This window comes from Erpetoichthys calabaricus, chromosome 5, assembly GCF_900747795.2.
Source record: "Erpetoichthys calabaricus chromosome 5, fErpCal1.3, whole genome shotgun sequence".
Classification (NCBI taxonomy): domain Eukaryota; kingdom Metazoa; phylum Chordata; class Cladistia; order Polypteriformes; family Polypteridae; genus Erpetoichthys; species Erpetoichthys calabaricus.
Genome location: NC_041398.2, coordinates 93,514,937 through 93,538,398, shown reverse-complemented (window position 1 = coordinate 93,538,398; position 23,462 = coordinate 93,514,937). Strand labels below are relative to the sequence as shown.

Here is a 23,462-nt window from a genome sequence, read left to right as displayed (position 1 = left end):
ACCTGGAGGAAACCCACGCAAACACAGGGAGAACACGCAAACTCCACGCAGGGAGGACCCAGGAAGCGAACCCAGGTCTCCTTACAGCAAGGCAGCAGTGCTATCACTGTGCCACCGTGCCGCATTTTAAGATACATGAAAGGGAAATTAGTTTGCTAAATAGATATTGAATATATTCATGCAGTGGTTTATGTTTTTTCCTTGAGTTCAAATGTCACACCAGATGGTGTCTGTGTAGTACTTGTATATTCTCCCTATGTTTGCTATGGTCTTTCCCTTCTTCAAAGATGTCATAAATAATCCTTATACAGGGTATAGTGGAGAGGACCCTTAAATGGGTTTTTAACCTATCCAGGGCTGGCTTCTGTTTGATACTGGCAGGATATTAAGAAATTTATTTTATGTATGATTGAGTTGAGAGTGATAGAATGTTTTCCCTTCAAAGTATATTTGGTTTTATGGCTGGATTTTAACTCACAGGTGATTCGCTTTTTTTATGAATTATTTATTTATGGAAGACTTTTATGCACTGCACTATAGGACACTATTTGTGGATTTAATAAAGGCACTTCGAATTTATGCAATAACCCCTTCCTAACTGTGTGTGTCCACATTTGCCTGGCTCATCACACTACTTTTATTATCTGAATTGTAGTCATCCCTGCTTTGTAAAATGACTTGTGATGTTGTGCAATGCTACACATAGGTAATATAAATAACAACTGTCTTTAGGAGTGTGATGGTCACACTCCAACGTTGCTTCCAGGAGCTACTTGAACCATCAATAATGTACTTGAGGATGAACTGGGCAAATGAGGACACACATAGTCAGGAAGGTGCTGGTGCAAAGTGATGAGGTGCTTTTATTGAAAACTAAGCAGAAGTATCCAAAAAATGTAAAACAATCTTCCATAAATAAATAAATAATCCAAAAAATCCAAGTGAATGTCTGTGAGTTAAAATTTCAAAAAATAATCTTAAGATAAAACACAGTCATCTGGAGGTCCTTACTCTTCTTTTTTTCTTTTCACTGAGCCCAGCACAACTTCTCTTTCCTGTCTCCCCAGCTCACCCAATAGATTGCTCAACCAGTGGAGACACCAGCAGCTACGGTTTTCCTTTCTGACTCCCATTTTGGCTGCCTCCATCACAGTCTGCCAAACCACTGAGTTGGCTGTCCTCCTGTCTTCCCTTACGCTCTCCTGCCGTCCTATAGATCCCTTCAGTAAATCAGCAGCAAACAATCCACCTTTGCTCTTCTGCGAGGCTACTGACCACTCTGCCTCCTCTCTCTCAAGCTGGCTCTTAGGCACCAGACTCTGCGCTCAATCATGGTTAGGGTGTTGCTGCGTTGCTGTTTTGTGTGTGTGTGTGTGTGTGTTATTGTTCTTCTTTCCCTCATTTTGTCTCTTCCTCGCACCTTGGTTCTCTTTTAAAACACTGGGGGACACAGGTGCGACAATCATGGCTCTAGTGCTAATAAGGGAACAGGTTAACCCTGCATGTGCTCATGTGGATGCAGGGTTGCCCTGCCCCACATCTGCCTCCTGTGCCACTCTACCATATTACCTATGCCCACCAAAAAATGTGAGCGCATTATTTATTTGTTTAAAATGCATGTGCCAGAGATGCATTCTCTCACAAGGAGAGATTTCTAATCTCTGCATTTTGTTGTTGTGTCTGTGTGGGATTTCTCCTGGATCTCAGCTTTTTCAACCGCACACATATGACATACATATGGAGGTTATATTGCTGTGGTAAAATTTTCAGTATTTGTGCTAGCAAGGACACAAGCTCAATCAAATAAAAAGCACACAAAGCTTTCTTTGTGTATGGCATATGTAAAAGAATGTTGGATAACATAAGCAAATGCTATTAACATAATTTAACACATAACATTCTTAAACCCACTTAATCCAGGTCATGGGTGTGAAGGGTGGAGACTATACTAGCAGCACAGAAAACATCCCTGAACTGGGTATCAGTCCATTGCAGGAGCAATTGTTATTGCCTTGGGCAACGCAGAAGAACACGGGCTTGCTATATACTGTGTATTTTTCAAGTCAAGATAGTGATGTCTGATACTTTACCGAAATATATAAAATGTGATTAAATAAAGTGCTTTGTAGTGGTGTTTGTAACTGCCTTTAAAAAAAAGATTTTTTCACTACAAACAAGATATGTCAGTTTTAAAAATATTAATAATTTTACTAAAATCTGATGTGGCCATCTCATAAACCTCCATATTTAAAACATGGCTACAGCAGATGTGGTGAATTTACCAAATATATGCAAGATGCAACACCACACAAGAATTATGTTTCACATTTTAGGGACTATCATATTGTAAATATAATTCAATATTTTTATTCATTTTTTATGTAACAAATTATTTTAACAAAACATCAACCATTAATAAACAAATCCACCTTTTTTCATTTAAGATGTTAAAAATTAGAAGCAAAAAACCAGAAACCTGCTCCTTCAATCACAGAGCTAGCATGGTTTTTAGGCTAGAACTTCCACAAAACTGAAAGTGCCAAGCTCAAAACTTGAAGTGAGAAAACTTTAAAAAGTAAGTGTTTGGCAAAAATACAACACAAAATGATGTTTCTTTGTAATTAGGGTTTAGCTGTGGTGACTACTATGTTTGAAAATATTGAACTGTAAAAGCTCCAGGCTAAAATTTTGGACAGAACTGAAACTTACACAAATCTCTTTTTCAAAGTCAGTAATACGTATGCCAAATTTTGTGAACTTGTTCAGAATGGATTGTGTTTAAACACTTTGAACCTTAAAAGCTTGAAGCTGAATAGTTGGAATTCACTCAAAACCTAATCAGCTCTTAAGAGAAACAACTGAAAACTGTCCACAAACATTCATAACAATCAGTCCATTTATTCTTGAGTTACAGATTCCACAAATTTTTTACCACAGACACATAAACATACATCTTTCCAAAAATACACAAAACATGTTCTAGGGATATCAAAGTGTGTTTTTTAATGAAAACAATATTTTCTTCATATATGAAATATGAAGAAAGTAAAAAGAAAATGGACAGAGCTACCAATTCGGTCAAAAAATAAAAAATAAGACAAGCCACTGGCACACTTGTGTGGAAAAGGATTGCAGGCAATCATGACATAAACAGAACATAAATACTGGGCATATCTAATAGGAATTTCTAATTCACATAGGATGAAAACACTACACTGTACCTGCATTACTTGAAGAACACAATAATGAGCAGAGGCTTGAAACAAACTTAATTCTCTTTTGATTTAATCTGTGTGCAATAAACACAAAGGGCAGGATCACATTTTCTGAAAAAGATTAATTAAATAGTAAATTGTATTTGTCAATTTACCATTGGAAACAAATTGGTACTCTAGCCTTCACCTTCCCCCACACAGTTAATATACAAAACAAGATGTAAAAATTATACTATATTGCTCCAGAGCGAAACAAAATGCTTTACTGTTGTCACCTAGTGAACTATGTAGTCTTGTTAGTTTGTTTGCAAAAATTGCTTGCAGTGATAGGCTTTTCTGTTTATTTAAGCACTGAATAAAACAAGCACAACATTATACAGGACTAGGCAAATTCAATAGCAGTATTCATCACTTATACAATTCGCCTGTTCAACTATCTTTAAGATTCTGATACAGTTCACTACTATATAACTGAGGCGCATTTGGGGACAGTAGCAGTGCGTCATTTTAGCAATAAAAACAGTATGGTCTGGTCTTGGGGGGTGTGGGTGAGTGAAGTTATATAGTCATGTGGTTGCAGGGCATTCAATGAGGAAACTAACTCATTGCTTGTTAATGTGTAGGTGCAATCAGCTCAGCGGATCCTTATTGATACTCCACAGGTCGCTGAACAAAGCAACTGCACCAACACAGTATAAGGGAGCCTGAGTAAGGCAGAGATTGTAAGAATTAAAGACAGAAAGCAGGTAAGTGATCACTGGTGTGAGACTTAGGAAGATGAAAGTGGAAGTATCAACTTGACTGAACATTTTGTTAAGAAGTCACACCAAGTGCTAAAGAGACTCCGAAATGGTGGTGATCTTGTCGGCTGAATTATGGAGCAGGCGAGAAAAGGGAAGCCATTGGAGCCAGTTGAAGAAGGAAGTTAAAAGACATGGTGGCATCGGTTAAATGGGCAAGACACCCCGAAAACTGTGGCCTTTGAGATGTGCAACTCGGATCCGCTTGTTGGATCAAGATGCGGCAAACTGCATCATGGGAGATACATAGCACAGTGGTGTCCAGTGAAGGGCAAGGCGTACTAGGAGATGCAGACAGTCGCAGTGCGGGACTGCGCAGTGGAACAGGGATGTGGTTAAGGACACCCAAAGTCCTGAAAAGGACAGGAAGTACATTTTGGATTTTAATCTATTTATTTGGATATATTTATTTATTGATTTTATCTCATGTGAACACTTGATTTTATGGATTATTTATTACTGAAAAACTGGCACTGCATTATTTGTTCTGAACACTGCTGAAATAAAAAGAACTATGCACCTTTGCACCATCCTTGCTTGTTTGTGTGTCATCACTGCACTAGTCCATCCTAGTCTTGATGTCCCAGTTCAAGAAGATGCCAAGATTGCAGCAACCCCAGGGCATCACATACTACACCAATTAAATTCAGTACAACAAGGTTAATTATTGTATATGATGCTTCAACAAATTCCTCTAAATATTCCACGAGAGGTACTTTATAGCTTTGTAGTCTGGGAACATAAAACAATCCATGCATTTAATCAATGAGTGATACTAGTCTTAGTTAACTTTCTGGATTAATATTTAGGTAGAACTTAGTTCCATTAGTCCATTTATAGCTCTTATTTTTATTATGCCTTTGTTACTATAATTGTATTTCCATTTCATCCACTCTTCCATCCATTTCTTGAACATACTTAAAACAATTCAGAATTTCAGGGAGCCAACACTCAACCTGACAGATAGAAATGTAGGAGAGGAACCACTACTTAAACCATGAAGTTATGGGAAGTCTGAACCTATTTGGGCCCCGCTCACTTAGTGTTAAGAACTCCATAACTGAGACACCTTTTATTACTACATTTCGCAAGGGCCAAGATAACTTTGTAAGTTGCCTTTTTTATTTTGTCTGGACCTCATTTAATAAAGAAGATGCCCATTTGGTCCTGAACTTTTTATGATATACTGTTTAATTATTTTTGAGAATTACACCTATGTCTAGTTTTATTTTATCTCACATGTGGCTATTTAATGTTTATGCTGCATTTCCAATATTCCTCTTGATAACAGCAAAGTAGTATCACTATGGCGATCAGCATGCCCACATGCTGTGTAGCATGTATGTATATTCTCTAGAAGATTAATGTGCATGCTTCTGTGTGTGCTATGCATGAGCTGACATTAAAATGGTCATTTTACTGGACCAAAGAAGCTGAAATAAACTGTCAGCTTTTTACAGGGCTGATTTATTTTTGCAATTTTAGGTAATTTTTGTGTATTGTTGTTTCTTCTGGTTGCAAGTGTTTTTGGTCTATGTCATTATCAGTTATGTGGTGTTTTGGCACTCTCTTAAGCAAGTTAGGTTCTGGCTATGTAGTGCTAAATTGGTGGAGTAAAAGACTTGCTGGTTCCTTTTTATGTCCTTTGTATTAATTAATTTAGTTCAAGGATTTAAACGACGTTATTTTATCTCTTCACATCTCTGCTGGTGGCACAGTGGCGCAGTGGTAGTGCTGCTGCCTCAAATTAAGGAGACCTAGATTCACTTCCTGGGTCCTTCCTGCGTGGACTTTGCATGTTCTCCCCATGTATGCTCCGGTTTCCTCCCTCAGTCCATTAGGTGCATTGGCAATCATAAATTGTCCCTGGTGTTTGTGTGTGTGTGCCCTGCGATGGGCTGGCTCCCTGTCCGGGGTTTGTTCCTGCCTTATGCCCTGTGCTGGCTGGGATTGGCTCCAGCAGACCCCCGCGACCCTGTGCTAGGATATAGCAGGTTGGATAATGACTGACTGACTGACATCTCTGCTTTAACAACTGACGATTTCTGCAAAACCTCTTTATTTTCTATACCAGCTTTGTCCTAACATTCATCTTAATTTAGGTCTCCTTTATGAAAAGTATATTAAGTGTACTTCCAACAGAAGGTGTTCAAAGGGCACCTGAATTATCTTAACTAGAACCTCTCAATCCTTGACAGCTACAGATCTATATTAAGGTCATTCTGGACTGTCAAACCACTCAGGAATAACTGAGAATGGAACCCACAATGGTGAAGCTTATTTCAGCCACTTGTACATGCAATGTAATGTATGTGGAAACTGACTAGAAATCAAAAGCTTTGAATGAAAACTTACCTCATTACCTGTCCAGTACAAAACATTATAAACAACTTCATAACTTCCACTTCATGTCAAGATAATGGACACAAGATTCAATACACAAATACAGGGACCTGGAAAACACATGTGCTTACTCCCACCAAATACCTGTAGACATATTCTCTACTCACTCAAGTGACATCATAAAGGGTATGAGGTGCAGCGAGAGAAAACAGAGGAAATATATTATATAACATGTATAATTTTACCTGGATTCTGTCTTGTAGTTTTAGCGAATGCTTCTTGCAGTCATTTAATTTCTGGCACTTTACCTCTAGCTCTGCTTCTGCCTTTTTTAATTTTTGTTGTAGAGATGTCTGAAGGGCTTTTCTCTGTTCTAGTTCTCTTTGTTGCCAGAGTTTTAAAGTGTCTGCCATAGTCTGCTGCAGTGTTCTCCTAAGGGCTTCGTATTCCTCCTCATGAGTGGCTTTCATTGTACAGATTTGGTGTTCAAAGTTTTCCTCCATTTTATGCTTCTCAGTTCTGAGTTCCTCAACCTCCTCTCTCAAAGCATGTGTCTTTGTGTTGCATATCTCTTCAAGTCTTCCTTTCTCATCCACATTGCTCCTTCGTAACATCTGACATTCGTCCTGTAGGCTTGTGGATTCTTGGCTTGCCTTTTCTAGTTCAGCCATCATCTGTGCCTTCTCCTGATTAAGCTTATCTTGCAGCTCTGCAAAGCTTTGCAACTTGTCCTCAAATTCTTTTTTCATGTCAAGCATCTCCTTTGACAATGCCATTATGCGCTCTGCATGCTCTGTTTCAGATCTAAGCTCTCGTTCTTCTGTTTGCTTCCGATACATTTCGAAGTCTGACAGTGCCTCTTCCTTTAACTTTTCATGCTGCTCTAAGCTGTCTTCCATGGCCTGCAACCGCTGGCGGAAGTCCATTTCTTCTCCAACCCGATTCTTATACTGAAGTATCTTTTCTCTTGTTTCCTCCACAATACGCTGAATCTCCTCTTGGTGAGCCTCCCGCAAAGTCTGCAAGTTTGATTCATGCTCATCACATTTGGTGTTCAAAACATAAATTACCTGTAACAAAAAAAATGAATTAAAAACTCTCAACTTATTAAAACTTATTTAAAACAGATGTTTAACAAAATAAATGTACTTTAAATTCCTTTTATTGCTCCTCATTACTCTATTGACGTATTTCAAATCAGAATGCATTTTAGAATCTGTCTCGTGTTACAAATCACTTTAATAAAATTCTGGTAGTAAGTAGTCAAAACAAGAAAAGTATGCCATGGAATTCCCCTTTGCGTCTACACAATCTTGGGCACAGATGGCCTCCCAGTTGCCACTTCACTATTACCAATGTCTGTATTAGTTTTTATATGTCAGCAAACAAATGAACTCCTAACTGCCATTTAAAATGTCTTCAAAATGATCACATTATAATGTTTTTCTATATGCAGAGCAGCATAGAAGAAAGACTAAGGGCTGCAATTCTCTTTAAAGCAAGCACAATCTGAATAAGCAGCATTATAGCAGGATAGTTAATGCTTTAAGAATGCTATTAAAAATCACTTCAAGTGAAAAATGCAGTCCCTCAAATAATGGTCGACATCTCCAACACCTTCAATTAAGACGGAACATTTTAATAGCCTACTTTGGTAAATAACAATTCAGCATTCAGTGTCAGTAACTTTGCCCACTGGTTTTGATATGACATTTTAAAGTTTGTGGTCAATGGTTGGTATTCATATGATCTACTTTGGTCTATTTCCTTTTTTACTGTAATTGTTAGGTTTAGATGAATAATATGCTGTTTACACACAGAACTATTAACTTAGCATATCTGACTGAATTACTGCACAAGTGCTATGTCAAGTTCTGAGGAGCTGTGATATGTTTGATCGGTGTTGTATAAAAGCATTAAAAAATATGGAAAAAAATGACCCATGAATTTTTCCAGTGGTAAATATTAGTCATATATCATGTTTTAAATAAAAAAACTGACATGAATATTTTGCACAAAGGAATCTACAAGGCCCTTGTCAGGCAGGGGCACCTGGGGACCACATTCCTAGCTCTGGTGAGGCAAGCATTTCCACCCTAGGATGAGAGGGGGCACTGATGCTAACATTATCTTTTCCTTCCTTCACCACAGCCACAAAAAAAAAGTCCAAGAAGGACAACTGATCCCGTCCCACCACGTACAGAAAAGTCCACACTTTCTGGTATCAGTCCTATAGACCCAGCCCGTTCCTGGAAGGTGGCATCAGATATTGAACTTATACTAGTGAAGGACAGAGCTAGTGAATGCTTACCCAATTTATATAAAGCCTTATATTGCTTTTCTTTTTTGAATAGTTTGTTGGTTGTCTTTTTTGTTAATATTAAAAGGTGGACAAGGGTGGTACCCCAACCTTTCTTGGGCTCCTCACACTGTCTGCTTACAAAAGCTACCCTTATAACCTGTCGTGGAGAACCTGCCAGTGTGATATCTTCATGAGTAAATACAATGTAAAGTTGGGCACATTTTTTTTAAGAATTAGAACACCTAAATTGGTGCTAATATATGAGACTCTCCCCTGAATTTAGTTTATAAGCTATTCTCTTTTTTTGCTTCACAGTAAACAGCTGTACAACTGAAGAATTTCAAAGATCAAAACACAAATTAGGTATCACATAACTGAAAGCAAAGACTGGCACTAGGCCAGTCAGGGCAACTCTTTCAGCTGTGTTCTTTGATATGCGACTCAAACTGGACGCCATCATGTTGTCTACTCTTTTGATCACTTAAATGCCAAATTACAAGACGCAAAACAACTAGCATTCCACTTATATATTAAGAGTTATAAATGATGTCTAATAACCTTGCTCACTTAAAATCACAAGTGAGGACAGAAAGCCTTGTTTTTGCTCAGCCTGCACACCTGGAGAGCATTAAAGATATTTTTTAACTCTTACACAATCACAGGACCTTCAAAATGAACACTGAATGTACTAATTTACCACCTGCATATTTCAACTAGCGATCTAGCTTGAAAAAATTATAAAAAATATAAAAATAAAGAGGACTGTAATATTTGGAGTATGTTAAAAAATATTTTTTCTCTTTTTAATACATTTTTCAGAGTTTTAAATAAGGCTTGTTTGTTTGAAGTATTAAGGAACATTCTGAGCTGAGCTGATCAATTCCTGTTTAGTTTTGTTTTTGAAGTTTTTTTTTACTAACTATTTGGAAAATTGCAGTGACTGCATTTTGTCTTGTTTATGCCACCATTTTCAGCAAACCTTGTCATGAGGGCTATTGGAAGAATGTCTTTGTGGGTCACATGATGTGACATCATTCTTTTTGATTTAAGACTTTGGCTTGCAACTCTATAACATGGCTTAGGGTTTGGCACTCAGTTTCCTTTGTTACTTTCAGTTCTGAGCGTGCTCATTTCCCACTATGTATTCTTCATTTCTCTTTCTGATCCTTAATCTATTTTCCATTTGCTGTGCCTTGGCTTAGCATAACAAGGGCAACATGGTAGTACAACAGTTAGTGTACCCAGCTAACCACACCACTGTATGTGAGCCTGCTTGTTCTGACCATGACTGCATGGGTTTTTCTCTGGTTGCTCTTGTTTCCATTCCACATCCTGAAAACATGAGTGATGAGTGAATGCGTTTATGTGAGGACATTTTGATTTTTCAAATGTGCATACTGCTTTAGGTTACTTTGAAACTGACAGCACTGCAGGAAATTGCAATGTCAAGAATGTAACCTGCATAGGATACCAGTTAAATGAATTTTCAGTAAAGGTGACTCCATGTATTAGAAATTTGAAAAGAAACTCATTTGCCTAGACAAACACAAATAAATGGCAGAATTCAACAGTAGATGATATCACATAATAGGATTCGGATTTGTTCAGAGTCCTGGAGATCTTGACCATCAAGCTGCCTCCCCCTATTGGTCTTTCCATAGTTGAGTCAACGCTGGGCCAGCCAGTCTGATGAAAGGACCCCTCTACTCGATGATTCCTGCAATCCTCCATCAGAGATGACTTTTCCTTAGGCCTAGGTACCCTCTCAGAATTAATTATAATACATAACCACTTTACTTTCAGCAATCTTTCTGCTTGCTGTTCTATTTTGATACTAAAGCATTTATGCATGTTGTATTGTGAATTAAATGATAATCCATGTCACAGACAAATGAATAGGGGCTTCTGACACAAAATAAAATACAATTACACATTGCTCTGAAGTCTGGAGTGCAGCCAAGTGAGGATTCTTCACAAGCTGATTCATACATCTGTCTGCTTTTCTTTCCAATTGGACTAACAGATAATCAGGCACACACAATTGTACAGCTACTCCCTTGATAGTACAGCAGGTCAATTCAGATTAATAAGAATACACCACTAGTTCAGATTTAATAAAACAGATAGATAGTGTGGAACATGACCCGGACACAGACAGGCAGACACGTTTAACTCACCCCACACACGTTTATTTACATTGTCCATTATTTACAATTAGTGCTCACAAGTCCCCAAAAGTCCTGGCCAACACCACACAATGCCTTCTCTTCTTCAGGCCACCCCTTTGCCTCCTCCCAGACCTCGTCCGTCTTCCACCTGACTCCAGTCCTGAATGAAAGGAGGCGGCCCCTTTTATAATCACCCGGATGTGCTCCAGGTGCTTCCCGGCAATCTTCCGGGTGTCCCCGATCCTCTTCCCCCCAGCACTTCTGGGTGTGGCGGAAGTGCTGAGGTCCAGGGCTCCCAAGGCATTGGGGAGGCATAAGCCCTCTTCCGGTCCTCTGGGGCGTCCCGGCTGGGTCGCCCCCCAGCCACCTGCGACAATAGGTAGATAGACAGATAGACAGATAGACAGATAGATAGATAGATAGATAGATAGATAGATAGATAGATAGATAGATAGATAGATAGATAGATAGATCTTATTTTTTGTGCTGGTAATATTATAGTAACACTAGGCAGCACATGTATAGCAGTAAAGAGGCTCAGTAAAGATATCTATATATATAAAAGGCAAAGCCCTCACTGACTAATCACTAATTCTCCCACTTTCCATATAGGTGGGAAGCTGAAATTTCGCATGCTCATTCCTTGCAGTGTACTTACAAAAGATAAGTATGTTTCATGTCCTATTGCAACACTCAAGGGGGGGGAAATGGGTGTACCCCCTAAACTGTATATATAGATAGGGGAAACTCCTCCTCACTATTTCTGTGACTTCCAATATACATAGGAAGCCCAAATTTCCCATGCTCATCCTTTACACTGTACTTACAAACGCGCCGTGCCCCGTAACGAACTTTCGAAAATAACGTCTTCTTTTTGGAAGTTCTCACCATTATGCTGTAAGGAACTTTTGGAACTGACCTCTCCTTTTGGCGGTTTCATTCTTTATTTCTGTTAACAGATGATTTATTTCACAGCAGGGACGCACAAGGCCTCTGTCTGCGGACATACCACGTGATTGGCTCCCTGCCTAAAAATTTGCATTTCTCATACAAAACATTTACGATCATAAATTAAACTCTTTACAATCATCAAATTCATTCTTAATACTAAAATAAGCCTACGACAATTACATTGACAATCATGTTATGTTATTTTTAAAATGTTTCCTTTTCTTTTTCATAACTTCTTTAACACACTACTTCTCTGCTGCAATGTGCAGGTATTTTGCTAGTAACTAATATTTTCAAAATCAAAACTTTAATTCCATGTGACAATGAACCCCTTTGGCATCACCCTAAACAATTCATACTTCACCCAATGATAGAAAGTCAAGGCAGAAAACATATAATGGTGTACCAAATATCTGTATTGCAATATATTATTAACTAGCCAACCCGCGGCGTAGCATACGCCACATAATTATGTACAGTGATCCCTCGCTATATCGCGCTTTGCCTTTCGCGGCTTCAGTCTATCGCGGATTTTATATGTAAGCATATTTAAATATATATCGCGGATTTTTTTGCTGGTTCGCGGATTTCTGAGGACAATGGGTCTTTTAATTTCTGGTACATGCTTCCTCAGTTGGTTTGCCCAGTTGATTTCCTACAAGGGACACTATTGGCAGATGGCTGAGAAGCAACCCAACGTACTTTTCTCTTTCTCTCTCTTGCGCTTTCTCTGATCCTGACGTAGGGGGTGTGAGCAGGGGGGCTGTTCGCACACCTAGACGATACGGACGCTCGTCTAAAAATGCTGAAAGATTATCTTGACGTTGCTACCTTCTGTGCATCTGCTTAGTGAAGTGACATGCTGCACGGTGCTTCGCATACTTAAAAGCTCGAAGGGCACGTATTGATTTTTGCATGTTTGTTTTTCTCTGTCTCTCTGTATCTCTCTCTCTCTCTCTCTCTCCCTGCTCCTGATGGAGGGGGTGTGAGCTGCTGCCTTCAACAGCTTTGTGCCGCGGTGCTTCGCATACTTAAGAGCCAAACAGCCCTATTGATTTGTTTGCTTTCTCTGTCTTTATGACAGTCTCTGCTCCTGACGCACACTCCTTTGAAGAGGTAGATATGTTTGCATTCTTTTAATTCTGAGACGGAACTGTCATCTCTGTCTTGTCATGGAGCACAGTTTAAACTTTTGAAAAAGAGACAAATGTTTGTTTGCAGTGTTTGAATAACGTTCCTGTCTCTCTACAACCTCCTGTGTTTCTGCGCAAATCTGTGGCCCAAGCATGACAATATAAAAATAACCATATAAACATATGGTTTCTACTTCGCGGATTTTCTTATTTCGCGGGTGGCTCTGGAACGCAACCCCCGCGATGGAGGAGGGATTACTGTATTGATGGGTGAACACTTCCTGAACAACACAGTTGTCCAAATGGGGTGGGTTTGTGGATACCACTGTGAGTGAATGAAAAGATAGACCTCTGGAGAGAGCAACATATACTTGTCCGTGACTGAAAGTGGGATTGTCTGTGATGAAGAAGGACACGCTGGTGAAAGTTACTTTGTCGGCAGGGATAAGTGTCAGTACTTGTAGATTAAGGTGTAGCGAGTCTTCGTTGTTGACACTTAATATAGCTTGCGTACTGACATGTTCCGGAGTCACAGGGGAAAAAATGAACATGTGAAACATCCGTAATGTAATAAGCCACCAAGAAAAGTAACATTGCAACAATGCTATCTACGACCCGATCTCTGTAAACAGAAGTGAAAACAAAATCGAGCCCAGTGTATTCTTTAACTGCCTTGTGGCGCTGTAGTAGTGCTGCTGCTTTGCAGTAAGAAGACTATGGAAGATTGTGGTTTCACTTCCCTATTCCTCCCTGTGTGGACAGCGCTTTGAATACTGACAACACCGCTATGTCAATGTAACGAAGTATTAACAGGGAATTGTCTTTTTGTAATAGTAAAAGACAAATTATCCGCGACAAACAAACTGTTTTACACGCTGCATACCAACCCGCGGTGTAGTATACGCAGCATAATCACACCGCTTTTTAAATGTTTTTTAAGCAGAGGGAAAAAAATGAACATTTGCAAAATCCGTAACGCTGCTTTCAGTAAGTACAATGCACACGCGTTTAATTTGTCGGCCACTTTTTGCCAGCCGTGTTTTCTGGTTTGGGCTGCTTTTGCAGTGTTGCCGCTTGTGCATATTAAATCTTGAAATCCTTTGAGTAACTAATTAACTAACTAACACCAACCCACCCACACACACAGCTTGTGTGAAACAAATGCGCCCATACTTTCATAATTTTGTTGCAGCCTATAGTGGAGTCAGGCACACAGAAGGTCAGCTGCTGAGAGAGCGTCTCGACTGTTGCAGGGCCTGCATCGGTGAAGCAGATGAGACGCTAATGAAACAGAGGCACAGAGCTTCTTGGTTTTTAAAGACTGCTTCCTTCATTGTGTTTTAACCTCAGTTTTAAAGGATTGTTTTAAGGATCCCATGGGATACCCCTCGCAAACTGTTTTAGACACTGCATTCAGCGATTCACATCCGCGACAAACATGCCTCTTCTTACATGGTCCTGCCGCGTCCACCCTCATTCTCAAAGCATACACACCGCCTGGTCATGTGCCCACTCGCAAGAGCAACTCACGGAGACCCGCCCACCAACTCTAAGACCATGGCGTGTAAAACAGTTTGCGATGGTGGTGCGTGCGTCATAACCGAAAAGAATAATGAAAAGTCAACGTGGCTCAGAGGTGCATGTGGACTCCTAGCACAGACGAAAGCGACTAACGGGGTGGTCGGTGAGTTGTTGCGTCCGGGCACATGAGCAGGCAGTGGGAATGCCTAGAGAGCGAGGGTGGACGCGGGCCGGGGAATAAGGAGTGTTGGTGGGCGGGGAAACGTTTTCTGTGTTCCTGCAGGACCATCTAAGAAGACGCATGTTTGTCGCGGATGCGAATTGCTGTATGTAGCGTGTAAAACAGTTTGCGATGTTGCACGCGGTCGTGTGTCGTAACCGAAAAGTCAACGTGGCTCAGAGCTGCATGTGGACTGTAGCACAGACAAACAGAAATGACGACGTGTTTTCCGAGGCGTCGCGTCCAAGTTGGTGGACGTGGCTCTGCAAGTTTTCGTCGTATCCAATGGTCTTAGAGTTGGTGGGCATGGCTCCTTCCTGCGTGCTTTCATGGGTGTGGGCGTGGCTCCTTCCTGCATGCTTTCATGGGTGTCTTGCCCATTCTGGTGGTGGCTTAGAGAATTATATATATAGATACACAAAGGACAAGTATCTGGATTTTTATTGCATTTAGTTGTGGCATATACAGTATTGTGGGAAGCAGCCCGGACACAAACAGACAGACATCATTTTGTCACCCAGCACACGTTTATTTACAGTATGTACAGCAAGTCAAAGCACAAACCCAGTGCCTCCAACACCAATCCCCCAAAGTCCAGGCCTCTCTCTCCAGTGCCTGCCTTCTTCAGGCCACCTCCACTCCTCTCCAACAGGACTCTTGTCCACCTTCGCCCGACTCCAGACTCTGTCTGCAGGGAGGCAGCCCCTTTTATGCACGCCCGGATGGGCTCCAGGTGCTTCCCGACACTCCTCCACCGACACTCCCCTGTGTGGCAGAAGTGCTGGCTGCGCACCCGGAAGCCCTCCAGGTGTCCCTGTTCTTCTTCCCCCCAGCACTTCCGGGTGTGGCGGAAGTGCTGAGGTCCAGGGCTCTCCAGGCACCGGGGCGCCCCCTGGCGGTGACCACGGGCCTCTACAGGGTTGGGCATCCAAGCCCTGCACCCGTGGTCCCCAACACAACCAGGGCGGTCGCCTCCTCGTGGTCCGGAGGAGGTGCAAGCCCTCCTCCGGTCCTCCTGGGTGTCCCGGCTGGGTACCACCCCCAGCGGCATGCCACATATATATACATATACACATATATAGGCAACTGTTGGTCTTGAGAGACCATGGCATATGTGCATTCAGATAGAACAAAGAATAACAAGGTGCCAATGGCATAGCGCTTGGTGTTCTTGTTGAGAATTATTGCATTGCTAACAATTGCAAGGTACCATCATTGTGAATGTAAAAGCAAGCATTTTACAGTCAGGCCTCCGTATCTGCGTAATATTGGTTTCGGAACCATTCACAGATACCAAAACCCACAGATGCTCAAGTCTCTTACATAAAATGGCATAGTATTTGCATATAACCTAAGCACATCCTCCTGTATACTTTAAATAATCTCTAGATTACTTATAATACCTAATACAATGTAAATAATATGTAAATATTTGTTATACTGTATTGTTTAGAGAAAAATTACTTTGTCAACTGATATGCCACTTTTTAAAAGATCTAAGATTTTTATTTTCTTGTTCAGAGATAACACTTTCTCTCCCTCTTAGCCTATGAAGTATCGCTTTGACCACTTAATTGCATTTTAGCCATTTTTTCACAGAAACAAAGTGTGCACACAATGCAATGCCAAGGTCCTTATAGCGCCTTACAGTTGAGATTGCCAGCTGAACTACTTTTGTTTAAAGTAACATAGGGCAGCGCTTCCCTGTCAATTATAAGGGCTTCATTGGTTGGACCTTTACTTAATACTAACAGTGTATTGAGTACTTACTGTACATGCAATCGGAATGTGTCCAAGTTTCTTCCAGCCTGTACAGCTTTTTGCATGCCTGCTCCTCGTTTAGACAACTTTACCTAAGTTTAAAGCCGATGTCCTGGCCAGGTGTTTGCGGGCTAATGTGCAGACACCCTTTGATTGGCGGGAGGGCAGTACTACGAGAAGCCTAAAGATGGAAACTGTTCCTTACCTTGGTGACTGGTAGCATTCAGAAACAAAGGTAAGATAGGTGAGCAAGAATGAGCTTTCCTTTTATAAAGGTAGCGACTGCCGGAGAACAAGGCTGATTGATCTACAAAACACAGCAAGGGTGCTTGCTTTGTGTGAGAAGCTTGCCAACTAAAAAGTGGATCAGTAATTTTTATTCAGTTCCTATGGTGGGAGGCTACAGAAGGGTAAGCCTACAGATCAGTTCATTTACATGGATTCTGCATAAGGGTCTGTGTGTGACAAATTCAGATTTTGCTTTTTGTAAATTTCTTTATTTTTTAGAATATTTTTGGTAAGTGGTTGGTTGAAACTGCACATGCAAAACCCATGGATATGGAGGGTTGACTGTATTTATACTTACAAAACAAAATCATTCCAACAGATGCTGCAAATATTAGAACTGTAGTAGAGACATCTTTTAACAAATGTTCTGTTCACATTTAAATCAAGTGCTTAGGTTCATTTTGGTTTCCATAACATTACATCAAAGAAAATGTTTTATATGAAACATGGAATTTGCAAGCTATTTTCAAATTTATAGTCTAAAGTTGTACCTCTCCATACCCACTTGACTATGGTGCTTGAATGCCAATTAATTCTGTATTAATAATTCACAAACTAATTTAATCAAACAGAAATTGAAGAAGCAAGAGACTTTGGCTAAATAGCTTGTCAGATTCAGCTGTAATGTTTGTAAGCTTTATTTTTATTGGAGAAAGTTGGAGAAACAAAGCTCTGAAAGCAAGAGAAAAGAAGACTGACATCCTTAAACTAGAATTACCACTGATTCTTTGGTACTATAACCGCCAAGGCTATGCCATGTGTTATCTGAATCCTTTTCTTCTTACTAATGGCCCATCAGCTCGGCATCCTAATAATGGTATAATACTACCCTACCCCAAAAACCAGCTATAGCCCAATACATCTTGAGTGAAAAAAAAAAAAATTCTTGACACACAGCATTTATTGTTTGCATATATTCTTACTTTAAATATTAGCATTTGTTTTCAATTAAAAATAAAACAGGGTTGCACTACAAATGGGCAGAAAACTGCTTTAGTATTTATTAGTGAAAAGCAAAAACAACATATTTCAATCAGAAGGGCACATAAGATCAGTAATGAAGTAGAAATTAATGCTTTGTAGAAACAGTTTGAAAATTTACAACCACACTCATGCATTTCTGTGGTTATGCAAACATTTGCAAACAACAAGCAGCACATAGGCTTATTATAAAACAGTCCACATCAGCAGACAGCAGGGATTCTTGACATCTCTATGGTGACACTTTATAAAGTTTTCTTTTGTTTTACTGTGTGTGCATCCCAACTTGCACTGCATTGTTCTGCCGAGAGTGAGAAGAACCCAGAGTCATAGATGGACCAAATATACAATTGCACAACAGCAATCTGCACATATTCAATTTTGTTTTATTGCTGGTTTATTTTTCTCACATGGCTCTACTTCTGCACTTTATTGGTGTTTGCCTCCTTAACCATCTCTTGTGTTGCCTTTGACAGTGAAGTGCCACTTCCTGTCTCAATTTGTTTACAGTTCAACACAGAGCAGGCTTGTCCTTTAAGCTAATTTTCTATGGAAATGGATGTGAAAATATTGTAAGATGTGGCATTGCTCATGCTGCACATTAGAACCTCAAAAAGTGACATTACCACAGTCAAAGACTGTCTTTCCATGATAATCAAGTGTAATCTATCTCCATATAGGGAATAGTGTTTAGAATATATGTTTGCTTGACTTGCACTACGTAAAAAGGCATTAACAATTCATTGGGAATAACCGCTCATTATGTTTAACTCTTACATATAAAGCATGATGCAGTGTGCCAAGTGTCTGATTTAACAGCAAAGCTGTCAGTATACATAGCAAACAGCCAGCATCAATTTAATTTGTGGAAAGAAGTACACAAGAGTTTGCACACTGAGAATGAAGAATTAAATTTGCAGAACTGGAAGGTGACTTGCCAATGTTTTCAAAAGTATTGTATACCTGACAGTGCATGCAAATGAGAAAGTAAACAATCATCTTTGTTTGCTTGTGTACAAAATATGTGTATATGTGATTCATTACATATGATTGGGTGTATGTGGTTCAGTTTAGTTGGGTGGGCAGGAAGTTTAACACAGACCAAGTTTAGAACTTGTTGGGAAGAACAGTAGTGTAATATTAAATACACTAACATTTTTATCCCAAAACTACAGTGCCATAGCATAATAAGTAATACTGCAATTTCACTGGATGTTCATACTGTTCTTTATACAACTTCCAGTTAATCCAAAATGCTGCTGCAAGAATTATTACAAGAACAAGAAAATACCAACACATAACTCCAGTTCTGAAATTCTTACAATGGCTCCCGGTTAAGTTTAGGGCATGTTTAAAATTCCTCCTTTTACCATATAAAGCCTTAAATGGCCAAGGTCTGGCTTAAACATCTGAACTTATCATGACTTACAAACCAAAACGCACATTAAGATCTCAAGATGCTGGTCTGCTTATGTTTCTAAGGATTAATGAAATAAGTGTAGGTGGTCGTGCTTTTATGGTCTGTCTGCTACTATAAGAGATGCCATTTCGGTCTCAGCTTTCAAATCCTAGCTGAAGACTCACTACTTCAGTTTAGCATATCCTGACTAAAGCTGCTGATTAACTGTACATACTGCATCTCTGTTGATAATCATAGTTAACACGATAGTTATAATTTGTTACTAACCCTCACCTATTCTGTTTCTCTTTCCGGTACTCATATGTGGCTCTTGGTGCCACTGCCCTACTGCCTAGTTGTTTTGCCTGCCTAAGGAAAAGTCATTTCTGATGGAGGATCACAGGAATCATCGAGTAGAAAGTGCCTGGTGTGGAATTCTAACCAAGACTCTTGGGCTATAAGGCAGCAGCTCTAAGCACTGTGTCATGGAGTCGCCACTTTTCAATAACTTCTTTTCAAAAATGAGAAAATTAATATATTTTTTTAAATAAATGGAAAAAAAAAACTCAAAACGGCTTTTAATATGTATTATGTTCTCAGTGAATAGTGTTTCCATGTGGTTAAAGGAATTTGTAACGCAAAGAGCAATTATACCCCATGAAAAAATGCTTCTTTAATTTCTGTTCTCAGTTTTCATATACTCACTCTAGATGTTGGCGCCCACCAATAATATTAATAGGTAACATTTCTTTTTCAATAACAGTTCCATTGCACCTCTGTTATTTTTAATTAGTGATTCTTCAAGTATCAATTTAAATGTCACACTAATTTCAGTACTGGCTCCAAGGTTCTCATCATGTTTATATTAGTGACAGATATTTTTGTTAACAGTTGACAAATGTCTTAATATATTATGGAATGTCTTCTCGGCTCCAGAAATCCTACCTGATATTGCTCATCCAGTCTTCTGTACAGGGTAACACTATTCAGAATAACATCTGTTCTGTTTGTTGTCATGGTAGGTAACAGCTGGCGAGAGTCCTGTTACTGCCCATATAAACATAACTTTAAGTTTATCTTTAGCGCAACTGTTACCAACTGCAGTACTGTAAGCTTTACTGCATGTTTTGACTATACTTTTCCTAGCCAGTAACACAGTTTGTCAATACTCCTTGTAATCACTTTCTGAACTATCTGTATTTACTGCTGATGTTATGCATGCAATATAGTTCAAAGGAATCATGCTGGTTATTTAGTTCAATTCATTTTTTTCCTCTTTCATTATATTTTTCATATTTTACATTTTCTTAATATAAAGAGTAAAATGACATCTTAAAAGTTATTTTTTTGCATTATAAAGCATATTGTGATTGTTCCCACTATGTTCTAGGGACTATATGAAATACAGCTTAACTGAAAAGCCTGTTTTTAGATTTGAAATATATGCATAACAATGAAAGAGTTACAACTAGTATTCAGACTCATACTGCCATAATAATTAATGTAACAATACAAAGGGAGTGTTAAAATGCACTAAATCACAATCACTTAAAACACCACTCCTATCCATTTCAGAGAGGTAATTGAAACAAGTCCTAGCATATCAAAAACAAAGCCTGGAACCCAGCAGACATTTCTAGGATAACATTAATATGTTCATGCCAAATTCTCAAAAAATAATTCTTACAGTTATGCATAATCAGTTCAGTGTTAACAATGTACAGTTGTTAATCCTGTGAATTTACTGCTATATGAACTAGTCCCATTAGATGTGATTTCAAACACAGCAGGTTGAACATTACAAGTAATTTTAAGGCATGCAGTAAATATCTTCCCCTCTAAAACTGTCTTAATTTAGGATGGACCCAAAGTATATAACCTAGCAAGGCTACTACTAAATGGCATAATTCACAATTAATGTACAGTATTTTATATATTTTGCATAATTTTAATCTACAAAGATCTGTACCAGATAATTTAAAAATGAATTAGAGCATATTTTAAACAGATTGATGAGAGATGTGTAGTATTAAATAAGTAAGTGAGTTCCATTCTCTGCATGAGATACTAATAAAAATATTCCTTTCCCAGCATTGCCTGACATCACCTAGAGGTGCACACCATGACATTAATTCATAAACTATTACTACCTACAATTTATTTAAGTATGGATACCAAAGGAAGATTAGGGAAGTCTCTTTTAACGATTTTTCTGACATATATATAAAAATTGTGTTGAAGGAATTCCTTATTTAAGATATAGTTGATCTAATGTTGAGAACATATTGTCATTATACAGATCTTGGAAGGTCCAGCTACCTGGTGACTTCATAAATTAAGTTCTGTAACAGTTAAGGAGGGCTACCATTGTAGTATAGAATTATTCTTCTCTGGAGCTACTGTCTTAAAGAGCTTCTTACATTGGTTTCATATTTTCACACAGTGATGCACAACCTGATTGCTAGTAAACTGACAATAATGAGTGATGACTACCATACAAAGCAAGGCATATGGTGAGGAATTCAAGCAAGACTTTCTGAAAAGAAATATGTTTTGTAAAAGATATTCATCTTAACAATACTGATTTTCCCAGTTAAAGAGAACCTAACCACTGACCAACTGTGAAAATCTTCTTAGATTCTTTTCATCATGTTGCAAGAAATTGAATTTGTATAGATATTTTCTCTTTTCTAAATTGGGCTCTTTAGCAAAATTAATTTACACGCTACAAGGTTAGAGAAGTCCTGCAATGGAAATTCGTGAAAAACAGGAAAAACATTAGTGGTATACATAGGAGAAATGGTTCTCTGTATATCAGGAGCTTGTCAGTCACTTATATAAAATGAAATAAACTAACCTAACCTAACTTTAAATATAACAGAATGGGGAAATATATAAATTAGTAAATAAAAGCAAAACAATATTCAAAAATTAACTAATTATACCTTCACTTTTTTGAGAAAATTGTTATACAAATGCTTCAGTTCCATTAAGTTAAATATATAAGTAGATGTAGGATTACAAAGTACTTTCTAATACTGCACATGTGGTAACAGATATAAGTCATACAACAGCTGACTGTATCAAATTTCCACTACTGCAGTTATGACCAATCAATTAAGAGTATATGAATATTCATGTTCACTTCCTTGACCCATGTATAGGTTTTTAGCTTACAAAAATATGTGCTTGTTTCCACACAAGATGCAGGTCCTCCATGCTAGCCACACTTTTACAGAACACATGCATATGTCAGCCTAAAACAATTTCACATTTCAGTTGATTTCACTGTTACATATACTATGTACTTTTTTTGCCAAAAGCATAATATCTACAAAACTATGGTAACAGATACTTTCCTTTCAGAGCATATTGTAACTGGATGCCAATTTTACAGAGATCTGATTTCACCTTAATATTGAAGTCTTCGTCTATTTATCAGTATCTAAAAAGCCAAATTAAATCAACAATAATGTTGTATTGTATAACAATAAAATGTGAAACCTTCCATTGGAATGAATACTTTTTATAGGCACTATAATGACAATCCAAGTTTTACACCTATATACAATTGCTGACAATACCTATTTCCTCTAGCATTTAGCTTATTTAGATAGAGAAATAGATAGATAAATAAACACACACTTTGGTCTGAACACATACTGGAATGACTATAAAGCAAGAATATTCAAAAGAAAAAACATTGTAACTTGGCTGTCACAGTCACAGTGAAGCATTATGCACACACTAGCCAACCCGCGGCGTACGCCGCATAATTATGTATTGATGGGTGAACACTTCCTAAAAAACACAGTTGTCCAAATGGGGTGGGTTTGAGGATACGACTGAAAGTGAATGAAAAGATGGAACTCTGGAGAGAGCAACATACAATTGTCCGTGACTGAAAACTGGAGGACCGCCGCCGCGCCCCCACTTCCAAGAGCGAGGGACGGGGCTGGACGGCGGTCGGGCGCAGAGGGCGGAACGGGGGGGAAAGGGGAAGGACGACCAGGGAGGATGCCCTTTCCGCCTCTCCGGAGAGAGGGCGGGGAAGCGGGCCCGAGAGGTTTCGGGTCCTAACCGTCCAATGACGGGTTGGCACAACCGTTAATGATCCTTCCGCATGTTCATCTACAGAATTATGACTTTTACTTCCTCTAGATAGTCAAGTTCAATCGTCTTCTTGGCGCTCCGCCAGAGCCCGTGAGCGACCGCGGCAGGGCCGATCCGAGGACCTCACTAAACCATCCAATTGGTAGTAGCAACGGTCGGTGTGTACAAAGGGCAGGGACTTAATCAGTGCGAGCTTATGACCCGCACTTACTGGGAATTCCTTGTTTGTGGGGAACAATTGCAAGCCCTGGTCCCCTTCATGAATGG

General features: G+C 39.1%; 1 protein-coding gene across 2 annotated transcripts in view; it reads right to left on the bottom strand.

Annotated features, from left to right (window-relative positions):
* The window catches only part of fam184b (family with sequence similarity 184 member B), a 93,958-nt gene that overhangs the window by 58,931 nt on the left and 11,565 nt on the right, over nt 1-23,462 (bottom strand). For both annotated transcript variants that reach the window (XM_028803083.2, XM_051928256.1), the window contains exon 2: nt 6,604-7,428. In XM_028803083.2, the coding sequence (XP_028658916.2) occupies nt 6,604-7,428 (825 nt within the window). The remainder of the gene's footprint in view (nt 1-6,603; nt 7,429-23,462) is intronic.